General features: G+C 39.8%; 2 protein-coding genes across 5 annotated transcripts; both read left to right on the forward strand.

Moving 5' to 3' along the window:
- Nucleotides 1-822: 822 nt before the first annotated feature.
- Nucleotides 823-9,330, forward strand: slc31a1 (solute carrier family 31 member 1). Of its 4 annotated transcripts, XM_022768514.1 has the most exons (8): nucleotides 823-1,016; nucleotides 3,209-3,253; nucleotides 3,905-4,060; nucleotides 4,826-4,968; nucleotides 5,063-5,135; nucleotides 5,556-5,724; nucleotides 6,208-6,288; nucleotides 7,392-9,330. In XM_022768514.1, the coding sequence occupies exons 4-8, from the start codon at nucleotides 4,828-4,830 to the stop codon at nucleotides 7,591-7,593; spliced, it is 666 nt and encodes a 221-aa protein (XP_022624235.1). In that variant the 5' UTR covers nucleotides 823-1,016; nucleotides 3,209-3,253; nucleotides 3,905-4,060; nucleotides 4,826-4,827; the 3' UTR covers nucleotides 7,594-9,330. The 4 variants fall into 4 exon arrangements, with proteins under 4 accessions (XP_022624235.1, XP_022624233.1, XP_022624234.1 ...); XM_022768512.1 differs by lacking the exon at nucleotides 3,905-4,060 and having other exon boundaries at nucleotides 4,823-4,968; XM_022768513.1 differs by lacking the exon at nucleotides 3,905-4,060.
- Nucleotides 9,331-9,746: 416 nt separating this feature from the next.
- Nucleotides 9,747-20,281, forward strand: slc25a46 (solute carrier family 25 member 46). Its single transcript, XM_022768511.1, has 8 exons — nucleotides 9,747-10,543; nucleotides 11,143-11,185; nucleotides 11,297-11,354; nucleotides 11,459-11,536; nucleotides 17,765-17,865; nucleotides 18,311-18,367; nucleotides 18,472-18,529; nucleotides 18,870-20,281. The coding sequence occupies exons 1-8, from the start codon at nucleotides 10,273-10,275 to the stop codon at nucleotides 19,464-19,466; spliced, it is 1,263 nt and encodes a 420-aa protein (XP_022624232.1). The 5' UTR covers nucleotides 9,747-10,272; the 3' UTR covers nucleotides 19,467-20,281.
- Nucleotides 20,282-20,411: the final 130 nt, after the last annotated feature.

Consider the following 20,411-nt stretch of genomic DNA (forward strand, 5'->3'; position numbering starts at 1 on the left):
TTTATTTTTTTTTGGGGTGGGGCGGGGGGGGGCTTTTTGTGCCTTTAATGAAAGGAAGAGTAGAGAGACAGGAAATGGGGAGACAGAGAGAGGGGGAACGACACGCAGGAAAGGGCCGTCCGATGCGGGAGTCGAACCAGGGGCCAGCTGCAGCGAGGACTGTAGCCTCTATATATGGGGCGCCTGCGTAACCCACTGCGCTACGCGACGCCCCGATCGGCTGCAATTTAAATATTTGACTGAAGACCAGCAGAGGGCGCCAGACCTGAGAGTCCTGGAGGAGGAAAGTTCAAAGGGTTCCTTCAGGGTCCTGGAAAAGGCTCCTGGGTTTCCTGTGGATGATCCAACAGGCCTTGAAAAGCTGCTGCTGTGTTTCAGTTGTCCTTCAGGATTATAGAGGTATGATTGGTTTATTTAAAATGACAGAAAATAAGATGCAGTCTATAAAAATTATAATTTCTATAGATGAAAAACTCTAAATTAAATTATATATAATCAGAGATAAAACACGAGGCCACTCTGCTTTTAGTTTTACTTCTGATACTTGAAGTATTCTGTGACACACAGGATTAATGGAGTATTTTATACAGTGGTATTTGTACTTTTACTGTACATGAAGTCACTTCCTTCATCACAATGAAAAATAAATCAGTGAATTGAAAAAGAAGTTTTAGTTGTATTAAAAACTAGTTTCAGACTCGGAGTCTGATCAGTCTCACGTGACTCTTACCAACAAATCACGCCTACGTGGCTTCGAAAAGGCCCCGCCCCTGGCCGAAGAACTCGCCCTCTGATTGGTCCAGACTTTGAAGCTCCTCCTCTACGGACGTCCTGACGCAGCTCACGGAAGTAGTGGCGGAGCAGAGGCAGACGGTGAAGAGAAGAAGTGTCTCTTTTTCTCTTTCTACTTTCTGTTCTTCCCCTTCTTCGTTTTTTCTTACGACTTTTTAATTTTCGTTTTTCGGATTCGACACAGAGAAAAAGACATAGAAGAAGAATTCCTGGAACATTTGCAGGTGAGTTCAGTGTGTGAATGTTCAACTGTGTCAGTGACCTCTGCTACTCACCACAGACATGCTACTTGCTACTGAACGAAACTCCCCAGAAAATGTTACAATTTAACGTCTTCTTGCGCGTGGCAGGAAACATGCACATGTAAAGTTCGAACATGTGGCAGTTTCAGAACAAAGTGGGTTTCTTGGTGAATTCAGCTTGAATGTAATTTGCCTACGGAGACCTGGTTTTGGTAAACCCTCGGCTTTAATGACCTGGTTTACGGTCATCTCCACTGCGTGTCCGTCTGCTGTATTGGAGTAAGTTGATGAGATTTAAAAGGGGATCTGGTTTGAAAGGACTTTTAAGAGCAGTGATTGGTGGATGCAGTGCGCGCCGATTTACAGGGGAGCTCGTGCGATGTCGGTGTCGAGTAAAGTCGACCGCGTGCACGCGCGTGCGCACGAGCGAGGCGACCTTAACTTTAACGATTTCCCGATGGAGTCTGGTTCCGTGAGTTCACGTCGTGGGAAAGGATTTTTCTCTCCGTTTTCCTCGTGAATTAAATAACTGCAGCGATTAAAAGATGAGAACGACATGAGAACCGGTCCAGAACAATGAAGACAGTGTGAGGCTGACACTGATACAGATTTACTGGCTTCATATCAAAACAACATTAGAGTCTATAGAAACAAATACAGCACACAGCTTATGAAAACAAGTCAGAGGTGACAGGTAGAACAACAAACAAACCGCCTCAAACACCGGTCTCACAGGTTCATTCAGTCCAGGGTTCTTACCGGTTTCCTCTCACAGCTCCTCCTGTTTTTTATCACTGCTCACATTTGTTCACATCCAAACACTCAAACTGATTCCCAAACAAATCAGATCAATATGATCATTAACACGTCATCAACTATCAACATCCAAAACTACAGAAGCTAATGAATTCACTTGAGAGAAAAATCTGTTGGAAGCAGTTGGAAGACAATAAAATAGGTGTAATAATTAAATAGGTTTAATATTTACAAAAAACAACCATGGACTCAGAATCATTACATCCATAATGTACAGTGTGTTATAGTATGACGTCACTGTATATTACTCTTATAGTATGATGTCACTGTACAGTGTGTTATAGTATGATGTCACTGTAAAGTGTGTTCTAGTATGATGTCATTGTATATTACTGTCCATTATGATTTAGATTTATTCATTGATGAAAAACGTGAAACGTTTTGTTTTACTTCCTGTTGAATCTCGTTTTGAATCTTTTTTCTTTTTTTTTTTTCAGTTTTCTGAGATGAAATGAAGAATAAAATAATAGGGATGAGACTTTGATAATACAAAGCAGAAATGTAGCTGAACTAAAACCCTTCATGTGTCTGAGCTGTGACTGTATCAGGGTCAAAGGTCAACACCTGCAGGATGTTAATAATTTACAGAAACGTCATAATCAGTAATGTGACAGAGACCTGTCTGTACAGCCTTCAGGACACTGACACAACAGAGACTCATATCTTCAGTACTGATCATTTATCTCCAGTAAAAATCAATGGATCAATATGGTACCAGCACAGCACTGACTTCACTCTGCCAGCTGCTGGGTGTCTTTCCTGTGAATCACTGTTATTACCCAGAGTCACATAAAGTTAATCAGACTGTTCAACACGAGCTCCAGTCTGACCTTTGAACTGATTTATTGTTGCTTCTGGAACTGGCACATGTTGGTCTAAAAAGATCTGAGCACAACAGAACAGATTCCAGCTTCAGGAAATAATCGGTTATCAGTAATCAATCAACTAAAAAAGTAAAACTGATCCAATGAAATCTGAGTTTGAGCAGTGGCCAGAGATCAGACATTCAACAGACACAGCTTTCACATGTTCAGGGAATAATGAGGCATCTATCAATATATTGATCTCCTCTGTACGTTCACATTCACACGTTCACTGTGTTAAACAGCTGACTGAGACCTTTGTCACTGATAACACCTGAACAGGTGAGTGGGGCCGAGCAGTACAACCGTATAAAACGACCATGAACAAATGAGAGTTCAAAGGGTTCGTGCACTGCCTATCCAACCACAGCTTTTCATCGTCAGCTGATTGGCTGTATCAGAATCATGCCAGTGTCTGATTAGCTGAAGCTGGGTCTGTTATCTGTTTTAAGTGGCCATTGAAGATACTGTCCTCGCTCTCTCTCTCTCTTTCAGACAGTCTCCACAGTGCTCGATCACCCTTTGACGTCTCCTCTCCAGGTAAGTTTTTAAATGAACTTCATGAGCTCAGCCAATCAGAATGCAGGATACCAGCTGAGTAATGACTAATTTTATTTCTGTTAAAACTTTAAACTGAGTTTTATGGATTTTATGATGTTGGAGAAAAATCAGAGAGAGAGAGAGAGAGAGAGAGAGAGGACAAGAGAGGGAGAGAGAGGAAGAGTTTAGTTCAGACCTTACCATGTCTGACAGTGAAGAAACACAGAGACACTGACTGACTATGACTCTGCAGCCTCTTACACTCAGAAACTATGTACACTAAGAAACTACGTACACTCAGAAACGCTTAGAAACCACGTACACTGAGAAACTACGTAGACTGAGAAACCACGTACGCTCAGAAACGCTTAGAAACCATGTACACTGAGAAACTATGTAGACTCAGAAACCATGAACGCTCTGACACCACGTACACAAACATAAAGAGGGCGAGAGACACTGAAAACAAACAGAGAGAGAGACACACATTAATATTGTTAACATAAAGTGATGCTGAGTCCAAACAGGAAACAAAGCATTGCCGACGGCGACAACTTACCTTCGCGTTAATGTTAACGATGCTGTGATCTAATTGGCTGATGGCAGATAGAACCTCAGAGCGCTCTGATTGGCTCTTTATGCCTCCTGTAGCCCCAGGGCCTGGCAGCCAATCAGATTATAGCTGGACATCTGCTCAGTGATGTCAGACTGTTACTGTGGTTACGGCTCTGCTGTGATGTCACCAGTGTTCAGTCTGTGTCCGTCTCTGGACAAGTCAGCATCACTGAATGAAGAGGTGTCACTGAGGTAAGAGAGAGCGTGTTCTCAATGTTTCTCGCCTGGTTTGCGATGATGAGAATAATGACGTTGTATTTTCAGCAGGTGTAATTTAATATATATAATAATATAATATATACTGTCATTATAATATATGCTGTTGATATAATATATGCTGTTAATATAATATATGCTGTTAATATAATATATACTGCTGATATAATATATACTGCTGATATAATATATACTAATATATACTGTTGATATAATATATACTGTTAATATTATATATACATTTAATATATTATATGCTGTTAATATTATATATACTGTTGATATAATATATACTGCTGATATAATATACACTAATATATACTGTTAATATTATATATACTGTTGATATAATATATACTGCTGATATAATATACACTAATATATACTGTTAATATTATATATACTGTTGATATAATATATACTGCTGATATAATATACACTAATATATACTGTTAATATTATATATACTGTTGATATAATATATACTGTGTTAAATGAGCTTCACTGTGGCACAGAAGTAAAACACAAAGCTGACGTTGACAGTAGGACATTGTTGAACAAGTAACCTGTGGCTCAGGTGACTGTTACAGTCGACTGAAGAAACCTGTGACGAGTCGACAGGGGAGACTTCAAACTACTCATGATGGAAACTAGAGGACGTGGACTCATACCTGGACTCAGACTTGGACTCTAACCTGGACTGACACATGTTGATTCAGGTCTTGTTTTTGTCCCCAGCAGCCATGGACCACACAAACCACAGCACCATGGAGATGGACCACAGCCACCACCATCATCACACCATGGCCCCGCCCACCATCGGCCATGACCACGGGGGAGGGGGAGGAGGGCATGATGGGGACCACGGAGGACACGGGGGGATGGTGAGGAGCGGGGTCCATCGCCGCTACATGCAACATCATACTAGCTAGTGTGGAGCTAACAAGCTAATATGCTAATGCTGTTGTCACTGTGTAGGTGATGACCTTCTACTTTGGCTACAACAACGTGGAGCTGCTGTTCACTGGACTGCTCATCAACTCCCCCGGAGGTCAGATTTCTACGTCTCTGTTATATCCACATATTTGTTTTTTCTTTCATTTATTGATTTACTTACTACTTTTATGTTTTCTTTTTTACATTTACATTTTTTTTTTTATAGTTTTATTATTTCATATTTAGATTACTAAAGTTTTTGTATGAACTTTTTTCCATTTGTTTTCATATTCAGTATTTTTATATATCTAATTTCTATTTGAATAAAATATAAAAAAACGTTTTATTGTATTAATGTTGTTTTTATATTTAATTTGAAATTATGTAATGAGAACATTTTTTCTTTTTGTGATTTAAATTTTTTATGATTTTTGTATTTCTATAGTTTTTATTCATATTTTTATCATTTTATTGTTTTATTTTTTCCCATCCTTCCTTTTTCTGACTCTGACCCCTCCTCCTGTCGTCCAATCAGAGATGGTCGGGGCGTGTATCGGTGTCTTCCTGTTGGCCGTCCTGTACGAGGGCTTAAAGATGGGCCGTGAGGTGTTGTTGCGTCGCAGTCAGGTCAACGTCCGCTACAACTCAATGCCGCTCCCCGGAGCTGATGGGACAGTGCTGATGGAGACGCACAAGACGGTTGGGTAGGTCCCTAGCGCTAACGCTAACAACACCATTTAAAATGGATGACAATCAGACAAGTCAAGAAAATATAAGTATACAATTCCAAAAGTCTAAAAATATGAAAATGTAAGATTAGTAATTTCTGAGGTTTCAAAATTGACTATAAATAAAATTTATAAATACTGTTCAACCTTCATAATAACATGAAATATTGTAATTACATCCTCATATTAACATTTTATTTACAGTAAAAAAATGAATCTTTTTATAGAATAAAAAAAGTTCAATGTAGATTAAATTTTTGTGTTTTGTTCTTAGTTCAACACAAATCTTTGTTACTGAAAATAATCTGTTTACAATACAACAGTAAACAAACTGACATGTTTATTATTTAAAAAACTTAACGAGTCTATTAATGAACTGACCAATCACAGGTAATCTGACACCGCAGTCAGGTGATCATCAGTCATGTGATTGTCAGTAACATCATGTGTTCATGTCAGCTCAGTGAGTGACAGTCAGTGTTTGGAGGGGGCGGAGCCTCCTGTTGGAATAAAGTCCCGCCTCTCAGGACTCTATGTCAGGTAACTGTAAGAGTTCTAGTCTTGGTTCTGGTTCTGGTTCTGGTCCTGTTCACCTGTTCTGGTTGAGATACTGTGGTCAGACTGATCAGACTGACATTGATCACTGATATTTACGTCATAACAAACAGTTTTTAGAAACTTAATTTTTTAGATTAAAAGTGGGTGGAGTTCAGTTTCCGTGTGATGCTGATGACTTTTTACTGAGGAAACTTTTTTTCTTACTTGGATAATTATTTTTTATGTTTGGATTTGTTTGATTTTTAAGGATTTCATAGTTTTGTTTCTTTTCTCTCCACATGTTGATGAACTCAATTTTTTTTAAATAGATGAAAAATAAATGTTGTCAGCGTCACACAGACCTGTAGTTACTGCCTCTGTTTCTGGTGTCATGGTGTATCATCCTCCAGGTGGCGCTCTGCTGTTTCCACTGTCATTTGTTCTTTATGGACTAATTATACTAAAACGTATGCTAATGCTGAAGCTAATACTGATATTAACCATGACACAAATGTGAATGGAAACAAACTGAAAACTATTTAAGTATTGAGACAGTGTAAATGGTAATGCTAACACTAGCAATGCCAATTTTCCTGAACGTAAATGTGTTATTTTTAAAGCAATGCTAATGACAACGATGAAACGCTGAAGCTAAAAGTGGTTCATTATTAACACTAGAGCTAATAAAGCTAACAGCTTGTATGGTTCAGCGTGTAGCAATGCTAACACCAACAAAAAAGGAAATTAATGCTACAACTGCTGCTAATACTACATCCATGCTAAAAAAAAAATGTTATGCTTACGGAGACACTGCTAACGTGAAACATGCTATGCTAAAGCTAATAATGGCATTACACTCCAATATTTCAGAAAATATGTCAGAAAAGGATTAGCATCAGAGCTAACTGGTAAATATCATGCTAACACTAACAGCAATTAAAGCGCATAATTGTTGAACTTGCTAATGCTAACAATGCTACAAACCTGAATTAAATTTCTGTAAGATGAATGGTACTGCTAATGCTAACTGAAGTATCATGTAAGGTGCAAGATTATCTAAAATGCTAATGCTAACAAGAATGCTGACTCCTGTGTTGTCCTCTCAGGCAGCGGATGCTAAGTCCTGCCCACTTCCTTCAGACCCTGTTGCACATCGTCCAGGTGGTTGTCAGCTACTTTCTGATGCTCGTCTTCATGACCTACAACGGTTACCTGTGCATCGCCGTGGCAGCCGGCGCCGGCATGGGCTACTTCCTGTTCAGCTGGAGGAAGGCAGTGGTTGTCGACATAACTGAGCACTGCCATTAGCCCATTAGCTTGGCATTGGACCAGGGGGTTTAATTTCTGCTGATCACAATCAATAAACGCTAACAATCACTTTCACTCTGTGTTGGCATGCTAGACAACGTGCTAATGGAACAAACAACCAGAATGTTAGCTTCAAATTTAGTTAGCACATTAAACAAGACACTAAATTACAATTGTTACTGGATACCATGGTAACACCTGGTGATAGGTTAGCTTTCACACTAATGAACATATTGGTGATTATGGATCTTTGTTTAGCAGAAAACATAGATCACTTCCTGTCTCTTTTTTCTGTTAACTCCTGCTGGTGGCCCAGCCGGCCAATCAGAGCTGGGATCACCTCAGAAGATTCTGATTGGCCAGATCACTGTGTTTTATATTTTAATTTCCATTTTTGTGCCAGGACAACTGGAAGGTTAGCGCTAGCTGCTGCTAGCCAAAATGTTAGCGTAAATAGCTTACATACACTTTTTTTTTTAGTTAGCAATGCTAGCAGCTCGTTATAAGAGCCACTAATCATAACACAGTATTTAAACAGTTTTTTTATTTAGAGAATAATTTATTAGGGAATTATGTTTAACAAAAGTTTTTGCTTAGATTGTTTGATTCAACGGAAATTGTTAAAAAGAAAAAAAAGTAAAAAATCTTTTATTTCTTGTTGTTAAAATTTTTCTTTGTAAAAAAAAAAAACAAAAAAAACACAATCTACATGAATCCATGAGCCAATTTTATAATTACAATTCATGAGCAAACTCACAACAGAATTACATTACGTCAAGTAAATGTAAATGAGGATTTACACAAATACTTGATGACAAACATCAGAACTTCATTTAGATCTTTTGATTGAGCTGAAAATTGGAAATAAACCAAAATGAAACATGAAACTTGAATTATTCTCCAGTTTATATTTTTGTTGAAAAAATCTGATAAAATTAAACATCTACTTTGTTTTGTGATACAAAATTGAAACTATACAGTTTTTCTGTTTACACAATATGGCCAGTCTTTATTTAAGCATCATTTGTTGTTGAGTTCATTTTTGAGAGTTGGCCAATCACAGATTTACATGTTTTCATTCTCAGTATAAAACGTTTATTTTCTCGTCGACCAGTTTATATTTAAACATAATGAACTTTTTTATGAAACGCCTCCTGGGCCACCGTCGGCCTTAATCCGACACCGTTTGCCTTAATGTGGCCGACGTGTGGAGACGTCCTGATGTATGTTGAACTTCAGACTGTAGCTGCTGATGTGTCAGTGTGAGACCTGGAGGCTCTGCCCCTGAAGCTTCTGTCTGTTTCAGTCTGAGAACAAATGCTGATGAAACCTGAGAAGTGACAGGATGAATCACTCGGAACGATTCCTAATTTCACCCTGTATTCCTGCTCAGGTGGATTCTCATTGTGAGTTATTGTGATTTTTTTATTGTTTTCAATTCACACTGAGAGGTGGGCGGAGTTTACTCACTGGACCAATGAGATTGCAGGGACAGATCAATGACTGGATTTCTATGTTGAACAAAATGCACAGCTCCACTCAGAGCAGTAGTGTCCACAGACTTTTGTCAGACAGCCGATCCTCTCAGTGTGAGTTTACTCGTCTTTATGATTAAAACAGGATGAAGGAAACTTTTAGCAGAAAATCAAAGTGTCTGAAAATGTTTTAATTGTTGTCACAATTGCTGGAATTATATATATATAAAAAAAAAGGATAATAAAGTTTATGAAGAAAGTGGTGATTGGCTCGTCTGTACGGAGGAAACGACGCAACACTGTGAAACATTTAAAGTCAAAAAGTTGTTTTGTCCTTTTCACTGTAAAATCTCAGAAGCTCAAATAATTAAGCTTTTCTTCTGTTATTAGACAAATTCTTTAATTATCACGTTATTTTCTAACAAACATCAGTTTGATTAAATGTCCATTTGATTGTTTACTTCACTAATTAAATTACTTAAAAACATTGATAGCTTATTAGCATACACTTTCCAGCATGCCTTGCATCAGGGTTCATTTTCCTAAAGTACCTGGATGGATTACAGGAGTTTAGATAAATGAGGATTCTTCACCAAATATATTTTTAACAGCAGAATAATAACATTAAATTAAACATCTAGGTGCTTTTTAAAATTTGTATTTATTTCTTAGAACAACTTTGTTGCTATCTGCTGTTTTTTATTTAGATAATTTTAATATATTTTTGATCAGATGCAGAGTGAAGGTGTCACTTTGAATTCCGTGTAATTTTGACAGGTCTTCTCACTACAAACCAATTAATCAATCAATCAATTGAGAAAAGAATTAGCAGATTATTCCATAATGAAAATAAATACTAGTTGCCGTTGGATAAGAACCTGCGGTCCGATTCATCAACACGGTTCCTCTGTATTTCTGGTTCTAATGAAACTCAGTTTGGTTCCGCCACCACACGATGGGGGCGGTAATGAGCCCAACACCTGCAGTCTGCCGGAAATCAAGAAGAAGAGTAAAACCTTCCGGGTAGCAGGTGACAGGTGGATGTTGTTGGTTGTGGGTCAAATCAACAGGGACGACTCCTTTAAACCGTCTCTCCCGTCACTTTACAGAGACGTGACTGTGTTCAGTTGATGTCCTCCCCTCGTATCCGTTAACTGGTTCCCAATCACGGTCCTCCCGCTGTTTTTCCGCAACCGACCCTCTGATGGCCTCCAGGCGGCCGGACAGCTTCGATGGGCTCGGCTACCGCGGCCGCGACGACCCGCTGTACGGAGCCAGCTACCCGGTCAGGAGCGCCGGAGCCCCTGCGGAGCTGCAGCACCACCACTGGGTCACCACCCCACCCGACATCCCCGGAAGCCGCAACCTGCACCCCGGAGAGCGGACACCGCAGTACGATGAGCTGCTGGGAGAGCATGGTGGTCCCGGAGTCGCAGCCGGCTGGGACGCTCCGCAGCCCGGCGTACCGCCTGCCGGTAGGTCGGGGGGCGGAAGAGGGTTAGCTGCCAGGCTAATGGCTACAGTGCTAACGGGCGGGAATCTTGATACGCGGTGTGGTGGTTTGCTAGCATGCTAACATGACAACAAGAAACACTGAATCGAGGCAAATGTGTTGTGCTAACTAGCCTATAGGCTAATCATACAATAGAAAATAAATGGAGTAAAACCTGTTCAGCTAACTGACAGCTAGCCTGCAGGCTAATGACAGAAATAGGAACTCTATACAGCAGGCTAATAATGCTAATTGGCCGACTAACTGATAGTCAGCGAGCTAACAAATAAAAAGAAGTGGAAACAATTAAAAACAAATCAATTCAAAACTTTTGTGTATGTTTCATGTCATTATTATCTAGTAAATAAATGTGTTGACTATTTTAGTCCCATAATTTAGAGTTAATCATGATTTTGATAAACTTCCATATGATTCTCTTCAGCTTCTCACTAATGAAAATAAATAGTTAATGAAATGTATTAAAATGTTTATAGATAATCAGAACCGAAAACAAAACTTAAAGATGAAAATGTTGTTTTCTTGAATATTTGTATTAATGACTTTTTTTTTCTTGTTTTTCAGAGCAGCTGAATCGATTTGCCGGCTTTGGGATCGGATTGGTCAGGTTGTCAATGATGTTGTTATTGTTATAAAATAAATGAGTGATAATGAACCTCGCATTAGATTAGAGGATTTTCAGAATAAAAGCAGTTGAATAACATGAGTGTGTGTGCAGCCTTTTCACAGAGAACGTCCTGGCTCACCCTTGCATCGTCCTCCGCAGACAGTGTCAGGTTCGTTCATCTTCATCCTCATCATCATTGCCATCATCATCACCTCGTCATCCAACTGCCTCATGTTTAATTATAACCATTGTCATGTTTTACCTGCAATGCAGGTGAACTACCACGCCCGCTGTTACCACCTGACTCCGTTCAGCGCCGTCACCATCATGTACTCCATCACCAAGGCTCAGGTAAGGAACACCTGCTGAGCAATGAGCAGGTCTCATATTTAATATGTTACAGTTGTTCATTTATGACATCCAATTTATGTTATTAAAATAACAAGGTTAAAATAAAAAAGATGATAATAAACATAAAAACATGTTTAATATCATATTTAACATCCTTATAAAGTAAGTAAGAAATATAAAAAAACAATCTATTAATCATGGTCAAATAAAGTGTTTGAAGAATTATAATTTTTAATTATAAAAGTTTTTAAAATAATGAAAAGAATAAAAAGATTTTTTTTTTTTAAGGTTATTTTTTTGTGATAGCACAGTGAGAGAGGGACAGGGAAGTCGGAGAGAGAGGGGATGACATGCAAAATCTTCAAATACTTTAAAAATGTCTAAAATATTTGAATATTAAATTATTAATAAAAATAAATTATAATCATAAAATAAATCATTTACATTTACAAATTTTATAATAATATTAGATATAAATAAAATAATTTAAATTAAGAATGTTTTCAGGGGTGCATTTGAGCCAGCAATGGAGTAGGTTGTGTGTTTGACGAGCTCTGCTGAAATCCGTTTAAAAAGTTTTTTTAAGGCGCCGTATACCCACAAAAAGCTAAAAAATATTGCTCTCAGTTGTTTACTTAAACTTTTTGCCGGTTCAGTTTTGGTTTTAACACTTCAATGGCCAACAATTTGCGGAGGTACAAGTTCGACCCTACTGCGGGGCCTAAAACCGCGGCCTCGGGTGCTTCACACGCCGGTGGCAGCAGCAGCCCCTCTGGGCCAGGTGACCAAATGAAAGAGGCGGACCTGAAAGCCGAAATCCTCGCCTCGCTTAAAGACGACATCGCCGGGCTGTTCAGGTCGGAGTTAAAGAATGTGCTGGCTGAGGAATTTGAAACTTAAATCCGAGCTACACGCTGTGAAAACAGAGGTGGCTAACAACACTGCTACAATCCGCTCTGAGGTGGAGAAGATGAAAACAACCATATCAGAAATGGAGCGGGGATTATCATCTTGCTTGGAGGACGTGATTTCACTACAGACAAAGATGGGCAAACTCGAGACGGAGGTAACCAGCTTGCGGGAGAAATGCCTGGATATGGAGGGGAGGATGAGGCGCTCCAACATCCGCATACTGAACGTGCCAGAGACCCCCGGCTGCAGTACTCCAGGAACTGTCTCCAAACTCCTGAAAGAAGTTCTGCACCTGGACAAGGATGTATTGGTGGACAGATCACACAGGGGTCTTCAGGCTAGAAGACCAGGCGGTAAGCCCCGTGTCATTGTGGCGAAGATTATTGCCAAGACTGCATCAAGGTGCTTCGCCGTGCCAGGGAGTCCGGGCCTCTCCAGTTCAAAGGAACCGCCATCTCCATATTCCCGGATTTTCCACCGAGTGTTGCACAAGCCAGATCTGCATTCAGATCTGGCTGCTCCGTGGACGAGATGACATCCGGTACGGTCTCAACTACCCAGCGCGACTTCGCATCACGTATAACGGCACTGAGAGACAGTTTCAGAATCCGGAGGACGCCATGGTTTATGTGAAAACCAAAATTCTACAAGAAGCACCGGAGGACTAACCATGACTGAAGTAAAGAGGGTTTAAACTCACACCAGCTATGCTGATGTTGTCACTCGGTGAGTAAGCAGACAGCACTGTGACTACAAAAGCCATCTACCTCTTATTTAATTTATTGGTACCAGTGTGTTAGAAGGAATAAGATACATGTGGAGTGGACACACACTTACACTGGCTACTTTAAGTTTTTTGTTTGTTTTATACTCTTCCTTCCTTCCTGTGTTTATAACTGTATCATCACCTTTGCTGACATTAGAAAGACAAATGTGGAGTATAGGCTCCTTTTTATTTACTTACATTTTCTTTTCTCTTCTTTCTCCATTCTTTACATGCATAATAGTGTAGACCTACCATTATAGTTGGCCAAAATGTGACATCTTATCCTTTTTTATGAATACCAAATATGATTTTCTCTTAGCTCTCTTCTGTCTCACCTCTATGTCAAGACACCACAAAGGTTACATGTAGTATCAGTTCAACGGTAAACTATCTTAAAGGGAGAAAGATGAACACCGGCAGTACTTATTACGAGCCATTTTCTGTTTTTCATTTTGTCCTAAAACGATACTTATGTTTACTGAGCCATGCAGCTTAGGCTGGTCGGTATGTGATTTTTTTTCCCTTTTTTCTAATTTCTTTTTTGTTTATTCTAAGCAACGAAACAGTGTCACTGGGCTGAGTTTTTCCTCTTCTTGTTGATTTGATCTTAATATTAAGGGGATGATAAATTACTCATCTATGTTTGACATTCCTATCCATAGACAAGTGTTGAGTAAACTGATACTGTTATGGCGGTGCTGCTACTGGATTTATTCCAAGAGAGACCAGTGAACAAGACTGAGCCTAAATACAAATGTCTTTTCTCTATATACATAGAATAGTGTATTTTGGCCAAAATATTCTGATATTCCAACTTGTTGTTTAATGTGCCTTAAGTTTTATAATACTCAGTAGGGCTGTGTCCGTTGGTGCTAGTGAACCCAGTAAACACTTGAATGTGTGGATACTATTGCGGGGGGTTTAGGAGTCACTTCGTTCTGTTAGGTGACAGGAATTGGGAATTTACTGTACCAGACTTTTCTGATTCTCTTTTCTTTTTTTCTTTTTCCTTATTATTTTTATTGTCAGGTCTTTTCGGTGTTGCAAATAACTCAAGTCCGCTAAAACATAATATGCAGTCAATTTCTTCTTCTTTTAATTGAGACCATGACTAACTTACACTTTCCAAACAGATCAGCCAGTTGTGATGTAACCTTTATAAGCTGGAATGTTAAATCTCTAATTCACCCTGTTAAACGTAAAAAAGTATTATCTCATTTGGAAAAACTCAATGTAGGAATAGCCTACCTTCAGGAAACACACCTGCGAACTTTTGATCACTTTTGAATTAGGGGAGGATGGATAGGTCAGGCGTACCATTCTAACTTCACTCCAAGTCCAGGGGCGCAGCAATTATTATAAATAAAAACATCCCCTTTGTTATGTCAAAGGTTGAGACAGACAGTTCTGGTCGTTACATATTTGTGGTAGGCAGACTGTATAACATGCCAGTTATTCTGGCTAATATTTATGCACCACATTGGGATGTGCTAAGCACATAGATCATTCAGAGATAAATACATGTTTTCACAAATTTTATGAAAAACTGTACACCACAGAATCTCTTGGAAATGAGTCGTTTGATTCATTTTTTGGAAAATTGGACGTCCCCACAATTCAGAATGAAATTGCAGCTGACCTTGAGGAACAATTCTCTGTAGAGGAGCTTAAAAAGGCTATCAATTCCATGCAAAATGGGAAGTGTCCGGGACCGGATGGGTTCCCGAGGGAATTTTTAAAGAAATTTTCGAACCAACTTGCCCGTATTTTGCTCTCCATATTTGAAGAATCATTTACTAATGGCTCCCTTCCTCCAACCATGCGACAAGCAGTCATATCACTTATCCCTGAAAAGGATAAAAATCCCCAAGAATGCATTTCATACCGACCTATCTCGCTCTTAAATGTAGATAGTAAAATTCTTTCGAAGATGCTGGCCTGCCGTTTAGAAGCTGTCCTGCCCTCAATTATATGTGATGACCAAACAGGCTTTATCAAAGGTCGCCATTCCTTTTTTAATATATGACGCCTGTACAATATTCTCTATGATCCCACCCCACCCGATATTCCCGAAATATTAATATCTCTTGATGCTGAGAAGGCATTCAATCGGGTGGAGTGGGATTATCTTTTTTACACTCTCAAACAATTCGGTTTTGGTTCGAGATTTCTCTCTTGGATAAGGGTGCTTTACTCTTCCCCGCTAGCAGCTGTCCTTACAAACAATAATCTCTCCTCCTACTTTCCACTGCGTCGCGGCACTAGACAAGGCTGCCCTCTGTCTCCTCTTTTATTCGCTCTCGCAGTAGAGCCATTAGCGATTGCACTGCGTGGTGAAGTTGGCATTAAAGGAATACAGAGGAATGGTTTTGAGCATAAAGTATCCCTTTATGCCGACGACATGCTTTTCTGCTAGAAGACTTCTGGAAAATATCAGTATATAAAGTCAACTTACAAAAGAGTGAGATCATGCCGGTGAATGTTGCAGCCAAACTGATCTCACTTGACTCATTTCCCCTTAAAATAAGTGCATATAAATTCAAATATTTAGGAATCTGGGTCACACATGACTTTAAAAACCTCTTTAAGGCCAATTTCCCTCCATTGCTTCTTCGCCTAAAACAAGATTTAGAATGCTGGAACCTACTACCCTTATCGCTAGGAAGAAGAATCAATACAATTAAAATGAATGTGCTGCCCAAATATTTGTATTTATTTCAATGTATCCCTGTATTTTTATCGAAATCATTCTTTCTATCCATAGACAAATTGATATCTGGATTTATCTGGAATAAGAAAAACCCACGAATACGTAAAAGCATGTTACAACGGCGCCGTCAACATGGTGGATTCTCTCTTCCTAATTTTCAATTATATTATTGGGCCGCTAACATAAGGATTCTGTTATATTGGAAGGAGCTTTCACCCCATGGCACCGGTCCCAAATGGCTACAACTCGAAAACATATCCTGTGGCCCCACTTCTTTACATGCCCTTCTCTATTCAAAACTCCCCCTTTCTGAACCTATATCTAAGTATACTTCAAATCCAATTGTGAAGCATTCCTTTAAGATCTGGAAACAGTTCAGACGATCCTTTAAACTCAACGACTTCTCGATCTACGCTCCTATAGTGAGAAATCACATGTTTAAACCATCACTTACAGATGGAGCATTTGAGGTTTGGGCTAGAAGTGGGGTCACAACAATAAATGATTTATTTATGGACAATACATTCATGTCCTTTGAACAACTGACACTAAAATTTAATGTCCCCAGATCAAATTTTCCATTTAGATTTTTACAACTTCGCAGTTTTGTATCAGCATCATTCAATCATTTCCATCACAAGCTCTCTTTTAGATTCAATTTTAAAACTTAACCCATGCTCAAAAGGGAATATTGGGAAAGTCTATTCTTTGTTAAACTCGCATAATTTGGAACCTTTAATTTTGATAAGGAATCAGTGGGAGAAAGATTTGGAGATCCAGTTTTTTGATGAAATCTGGTTGAAAGCTCTAGATAGAATTCATTCCTCTTCAATTTGCCTTTGACATACAGACATCCAGCTTAAGGTTTTATATCGTCTCCACTGGTCTAAAGCAAAATTAGCTAGGTTTGTGCCAAATATCAATCCTATGTGTGATCGCTGTGGACGAACACCAGCCACCCTTGCACATATGTTTTGGTTTTGTTCAAAATTAAATAATTTCTGGCAATTAATATTTAAAACTCTCTCTGACATTTTAGAAGTACCCATAGAACCTTCTGCTACCATTGCAGTATTTGGAGTAGCTCCACAAAATATACATCTTAGCCGCCAGGCAAAAAATACGATAGTTTTTGCATCTCTTTTAGCCAGACGACTTGTTCTGCTGAAGTGGAAGGACAAACTTCCACCAACCTTTAAGCTATGGATTAAAGATCTTGCATATCATTTGACATTGGAGAAAATTCGCTACTCTACAAGAGGGTGTGCTCAGAAATTTCACAATATCTGGCAACCATTCTTAGCTTATTTAGAACAAATGGACACCACTGAGACTGCAGCTTTGTAACACCGACCCTTATACTGTATAGTTTACCTATTTGTTATTTGCAATGTTTATTTTTATTTATTATTTTTTATGTTGTATTTTGTCCTTTTTTAACCTTGTTGTCTTTGTTTTTACTTTACCTGTATGGATATTTTATCTAAGATTCTTGTCACATTGAATAAGTACAGTAAATGTTTCTGGAACTGACTCTGTTACACTTCTGAGTGGTACAATACTTCTGTTGTAGGGATGGGGCTCCGTTGGAGCAAGACATGTGGGGGTTATATTTTATATTTACTGTTAAATAAGACTTTCTGGAAAGTAATGTATTCTGTAAAATTTGAAAAGTCAATAAAAAGACCTTGAATAAAAAAAAAAAAAAGAATGTTTTCAGTAATAAACAATATATCATAAACAAAAAATATCAACTCTAATTATAAAACATGTCAGTCAAGGTGTTGTGTAATAATCAATCGCTTTGATCAGTTATCAATAATGTGTTTTTAACATTCAGGGACTGAAGGCTCTGTGGAAGGGGATGGGCAGCACCTTCATCGTTCATGGCATCACACTGGGAGCTGAGGGCATTATCAGCGAGTTCACCCCATTGCCACGGTAACCATGCAGGAGTGCAATAGTGTTTACTGTAGTATTGCTGTAGTGCCATTGTAGTATTGCTGTAGTACCACTAGTGTTACTGTAGTATTACTGTAGTGTTACTGTAGTATTGCTGGAGTACCACTGTAGTATTGCTTTAGTACCACTAGTGTTACTGTAGTATTACTGTAGTGTTACTGTAGTATTGCTGGAGTACCACTGTAGTATTGCTTTAGTACCACTAGTGTTACTGTAGTATTACTGTAGTGTTACTGTAGTATTGCTGGAGTACCACTGTAGTATTGCTTTAGTACCACTAGTGTTACTGTAGTATTACTCTAGTGTTGCTGTAGTACCACTGTAGTATTGCTGTACTACCACTAGTGTTACTGTAGTATTACTGTAGTATTACTGTAGTATCGCTGAAGTATTACTGTAGTATCAGTGTGTTGTCTGTCTCCAGGGAACTTCCTCACAGGTGGAGCTGGAAACAACTGGCTGGACATTTACTACTGAAAGGGTCAGTTCACTTCTTCTTCTACTGTTTATATTGTTGATGCTCTGACTTCTTCTTTCAGTTTAAAACACTCTCCCTGTCTCTCTCTCTCCGTCTCTCGCCCACAGGTTAACAGCTGTGGTCGCTCTTCCGTTTTACTGCGCCAGCCTCATTGAGACAGTCCAGGTCAGTATTGATTATAAATCAATTAATGAAGCTTTAACCGTGTTGTTTTCATCTGTGGTTTGATTTTTCTTATTGATTAGTTATTGATAACCTGAATCATTCTCAGCACGATGCTGCTGACAGAACATTCACCACTTCCTCTTGTTTTCTCACTGTGTCTCCTCGTACCCTTGTTTCTTCGTCCCCTTGTCTACTCGTCCCCTTTTCCCCTCGTCTCCTGGTCTCTTGCCTCTGAGACGAAGGTGTCATCACTCAGCTGTTTGTCTGACGTCGTCTGGTCTTTTTCAGTTGATCAATAAACGATAATGTGTCTGATCAGTTTGTCCCGTGTGGTTCTCAGAGTGAGATTGTCCGGGACGAGGCGTCCTCCGGTCTTCTGGACTGTGTCCGTGAGGGTCTGGCTCGGGTGTTGGGTGTCGGTGCTCCTCACAGTCGTCGTCTGCTTCCTCTCAGCTGTCTGCTGCTTCCTGCTGCGCTGCATGCCATCCTGCGATACGCCATTGCCGCCTCTGTGCAGCGGGCGGCGCTGTGGCTGCACCAGCGGGGCAGGAAGCAACGGACGGACCCGTCCAACCCCCTGGACGCCTACTTCCCCGAGCTGGCGGCTGCGTGGGTGGGGTCTCTGGTGGCAGACGTGGTGGTGTTTCCCCTAGAGACAGCGCTGCACCGCCTCAGCCTACAGGGCACGCGCACCATTATCGACGCCACCGATGGCGTGGTTGCCACTGGAAATGGCGGCAGCCCCCTGGTCCTGCCTGTCAACACGCAGTACGATGGCTTCTCCGACTGCCTCCACGCCATCCGCCGCAAGGAGGGCGGGGCTGGCTTTTACCGGGGGTTTGGAGCGCTGGTGGCGCAGTACGCTCTGCACGGGGCACTGCTCGCTGCAGCCAGGACTCTGCTGAGGCTGCTGCTGCTGGACAGGAAGCACAGCTAAAGGTGTTACCATGGAGACGCAGCATCACCTCCCACAGAGAGGTCAGCTGACTGAGTCAGTGACGGACGAGCTGCTGGGCAGGAAGGAATCATGTGACTCTCCACGTTTCATCTGTGTATGGCACAGACACCGTAGCAACCACCTGCAACACCATAGCAACCACCTACAACACCATAGCAACCACAGATGGAGTGAGGTTAACAGTTGAATCAAAGTTATTTTTCATTCAGCTACAAACAGGCTCTTCTGTCCTGGAGAGTTTCCTCTCTACTGAGCATGCTCAGTGACCCTACTGAGCATGCTCAGTGACTCTACTGAGCATGCTCAGTGGGACAAAAAATCTTTTTTTTTTTTTTTTTCTTTTGCTTGGTGACCAGTTCAGGTCACGTCCTGCCTTCCTTCAAACAAAACGTCACCATGGAAACACTGTCCCTTCCTGTCCCAGCATGAGAGCATGAATTCATGAACCTGTTTGTGTTTAAATCCTGACAGCTGATTGGTCCCCTGCAGTCCATTGAGTCAGCTGCTGTGTGAAACAGTTTATTTGTATAAACGTGTAAAAATAAATTAAATGTATTAAAATGTAGATTTAGATTAAATTATCTGTGATTCATTAATATTTAAATCAATATTCAAGAATAAAAATTAAACCAGTTAAAACTTGAACCTGGTGACAGTTTTTCTAAAGTGTCTTCAAAAGTAGATTGAAAGTGTGATTTTTGTTTTTCCAGTAAAAGTCACTGACTGATGGTTTCCTGTTGTACGTTCTATGTTGAAACTCTTCGAACTCACCTGAAATAAAATCTTCAGATTCACTTTCTCTGTTTGAAATTGTTATTTCATATGATTATTTCATTAGTTTTATTTAAAAAGACCAACAGCAGGTCATTATGTAGGTTCATGTTTTAAACCATTAGTCATTTCAATACTTTTCATTAAAAATTC

The sequence above is a fragment of the Seriola dumerili genome, unplaced genomic scaffold, assembly GCF_002260705.1.
Source record: "Seriola dumerili isolate Sdu_G_001 unplaced genomic scaffold, Sdu_1.0 BDQW01001673.1, whole genome shotgun sequence".
NCBI classification, from domain to species: Eukaryota; Metazoa; Chordata; class Actinopteri; order Carangiformes; family Carangidae; genus Seriola; species Seriola dumerili.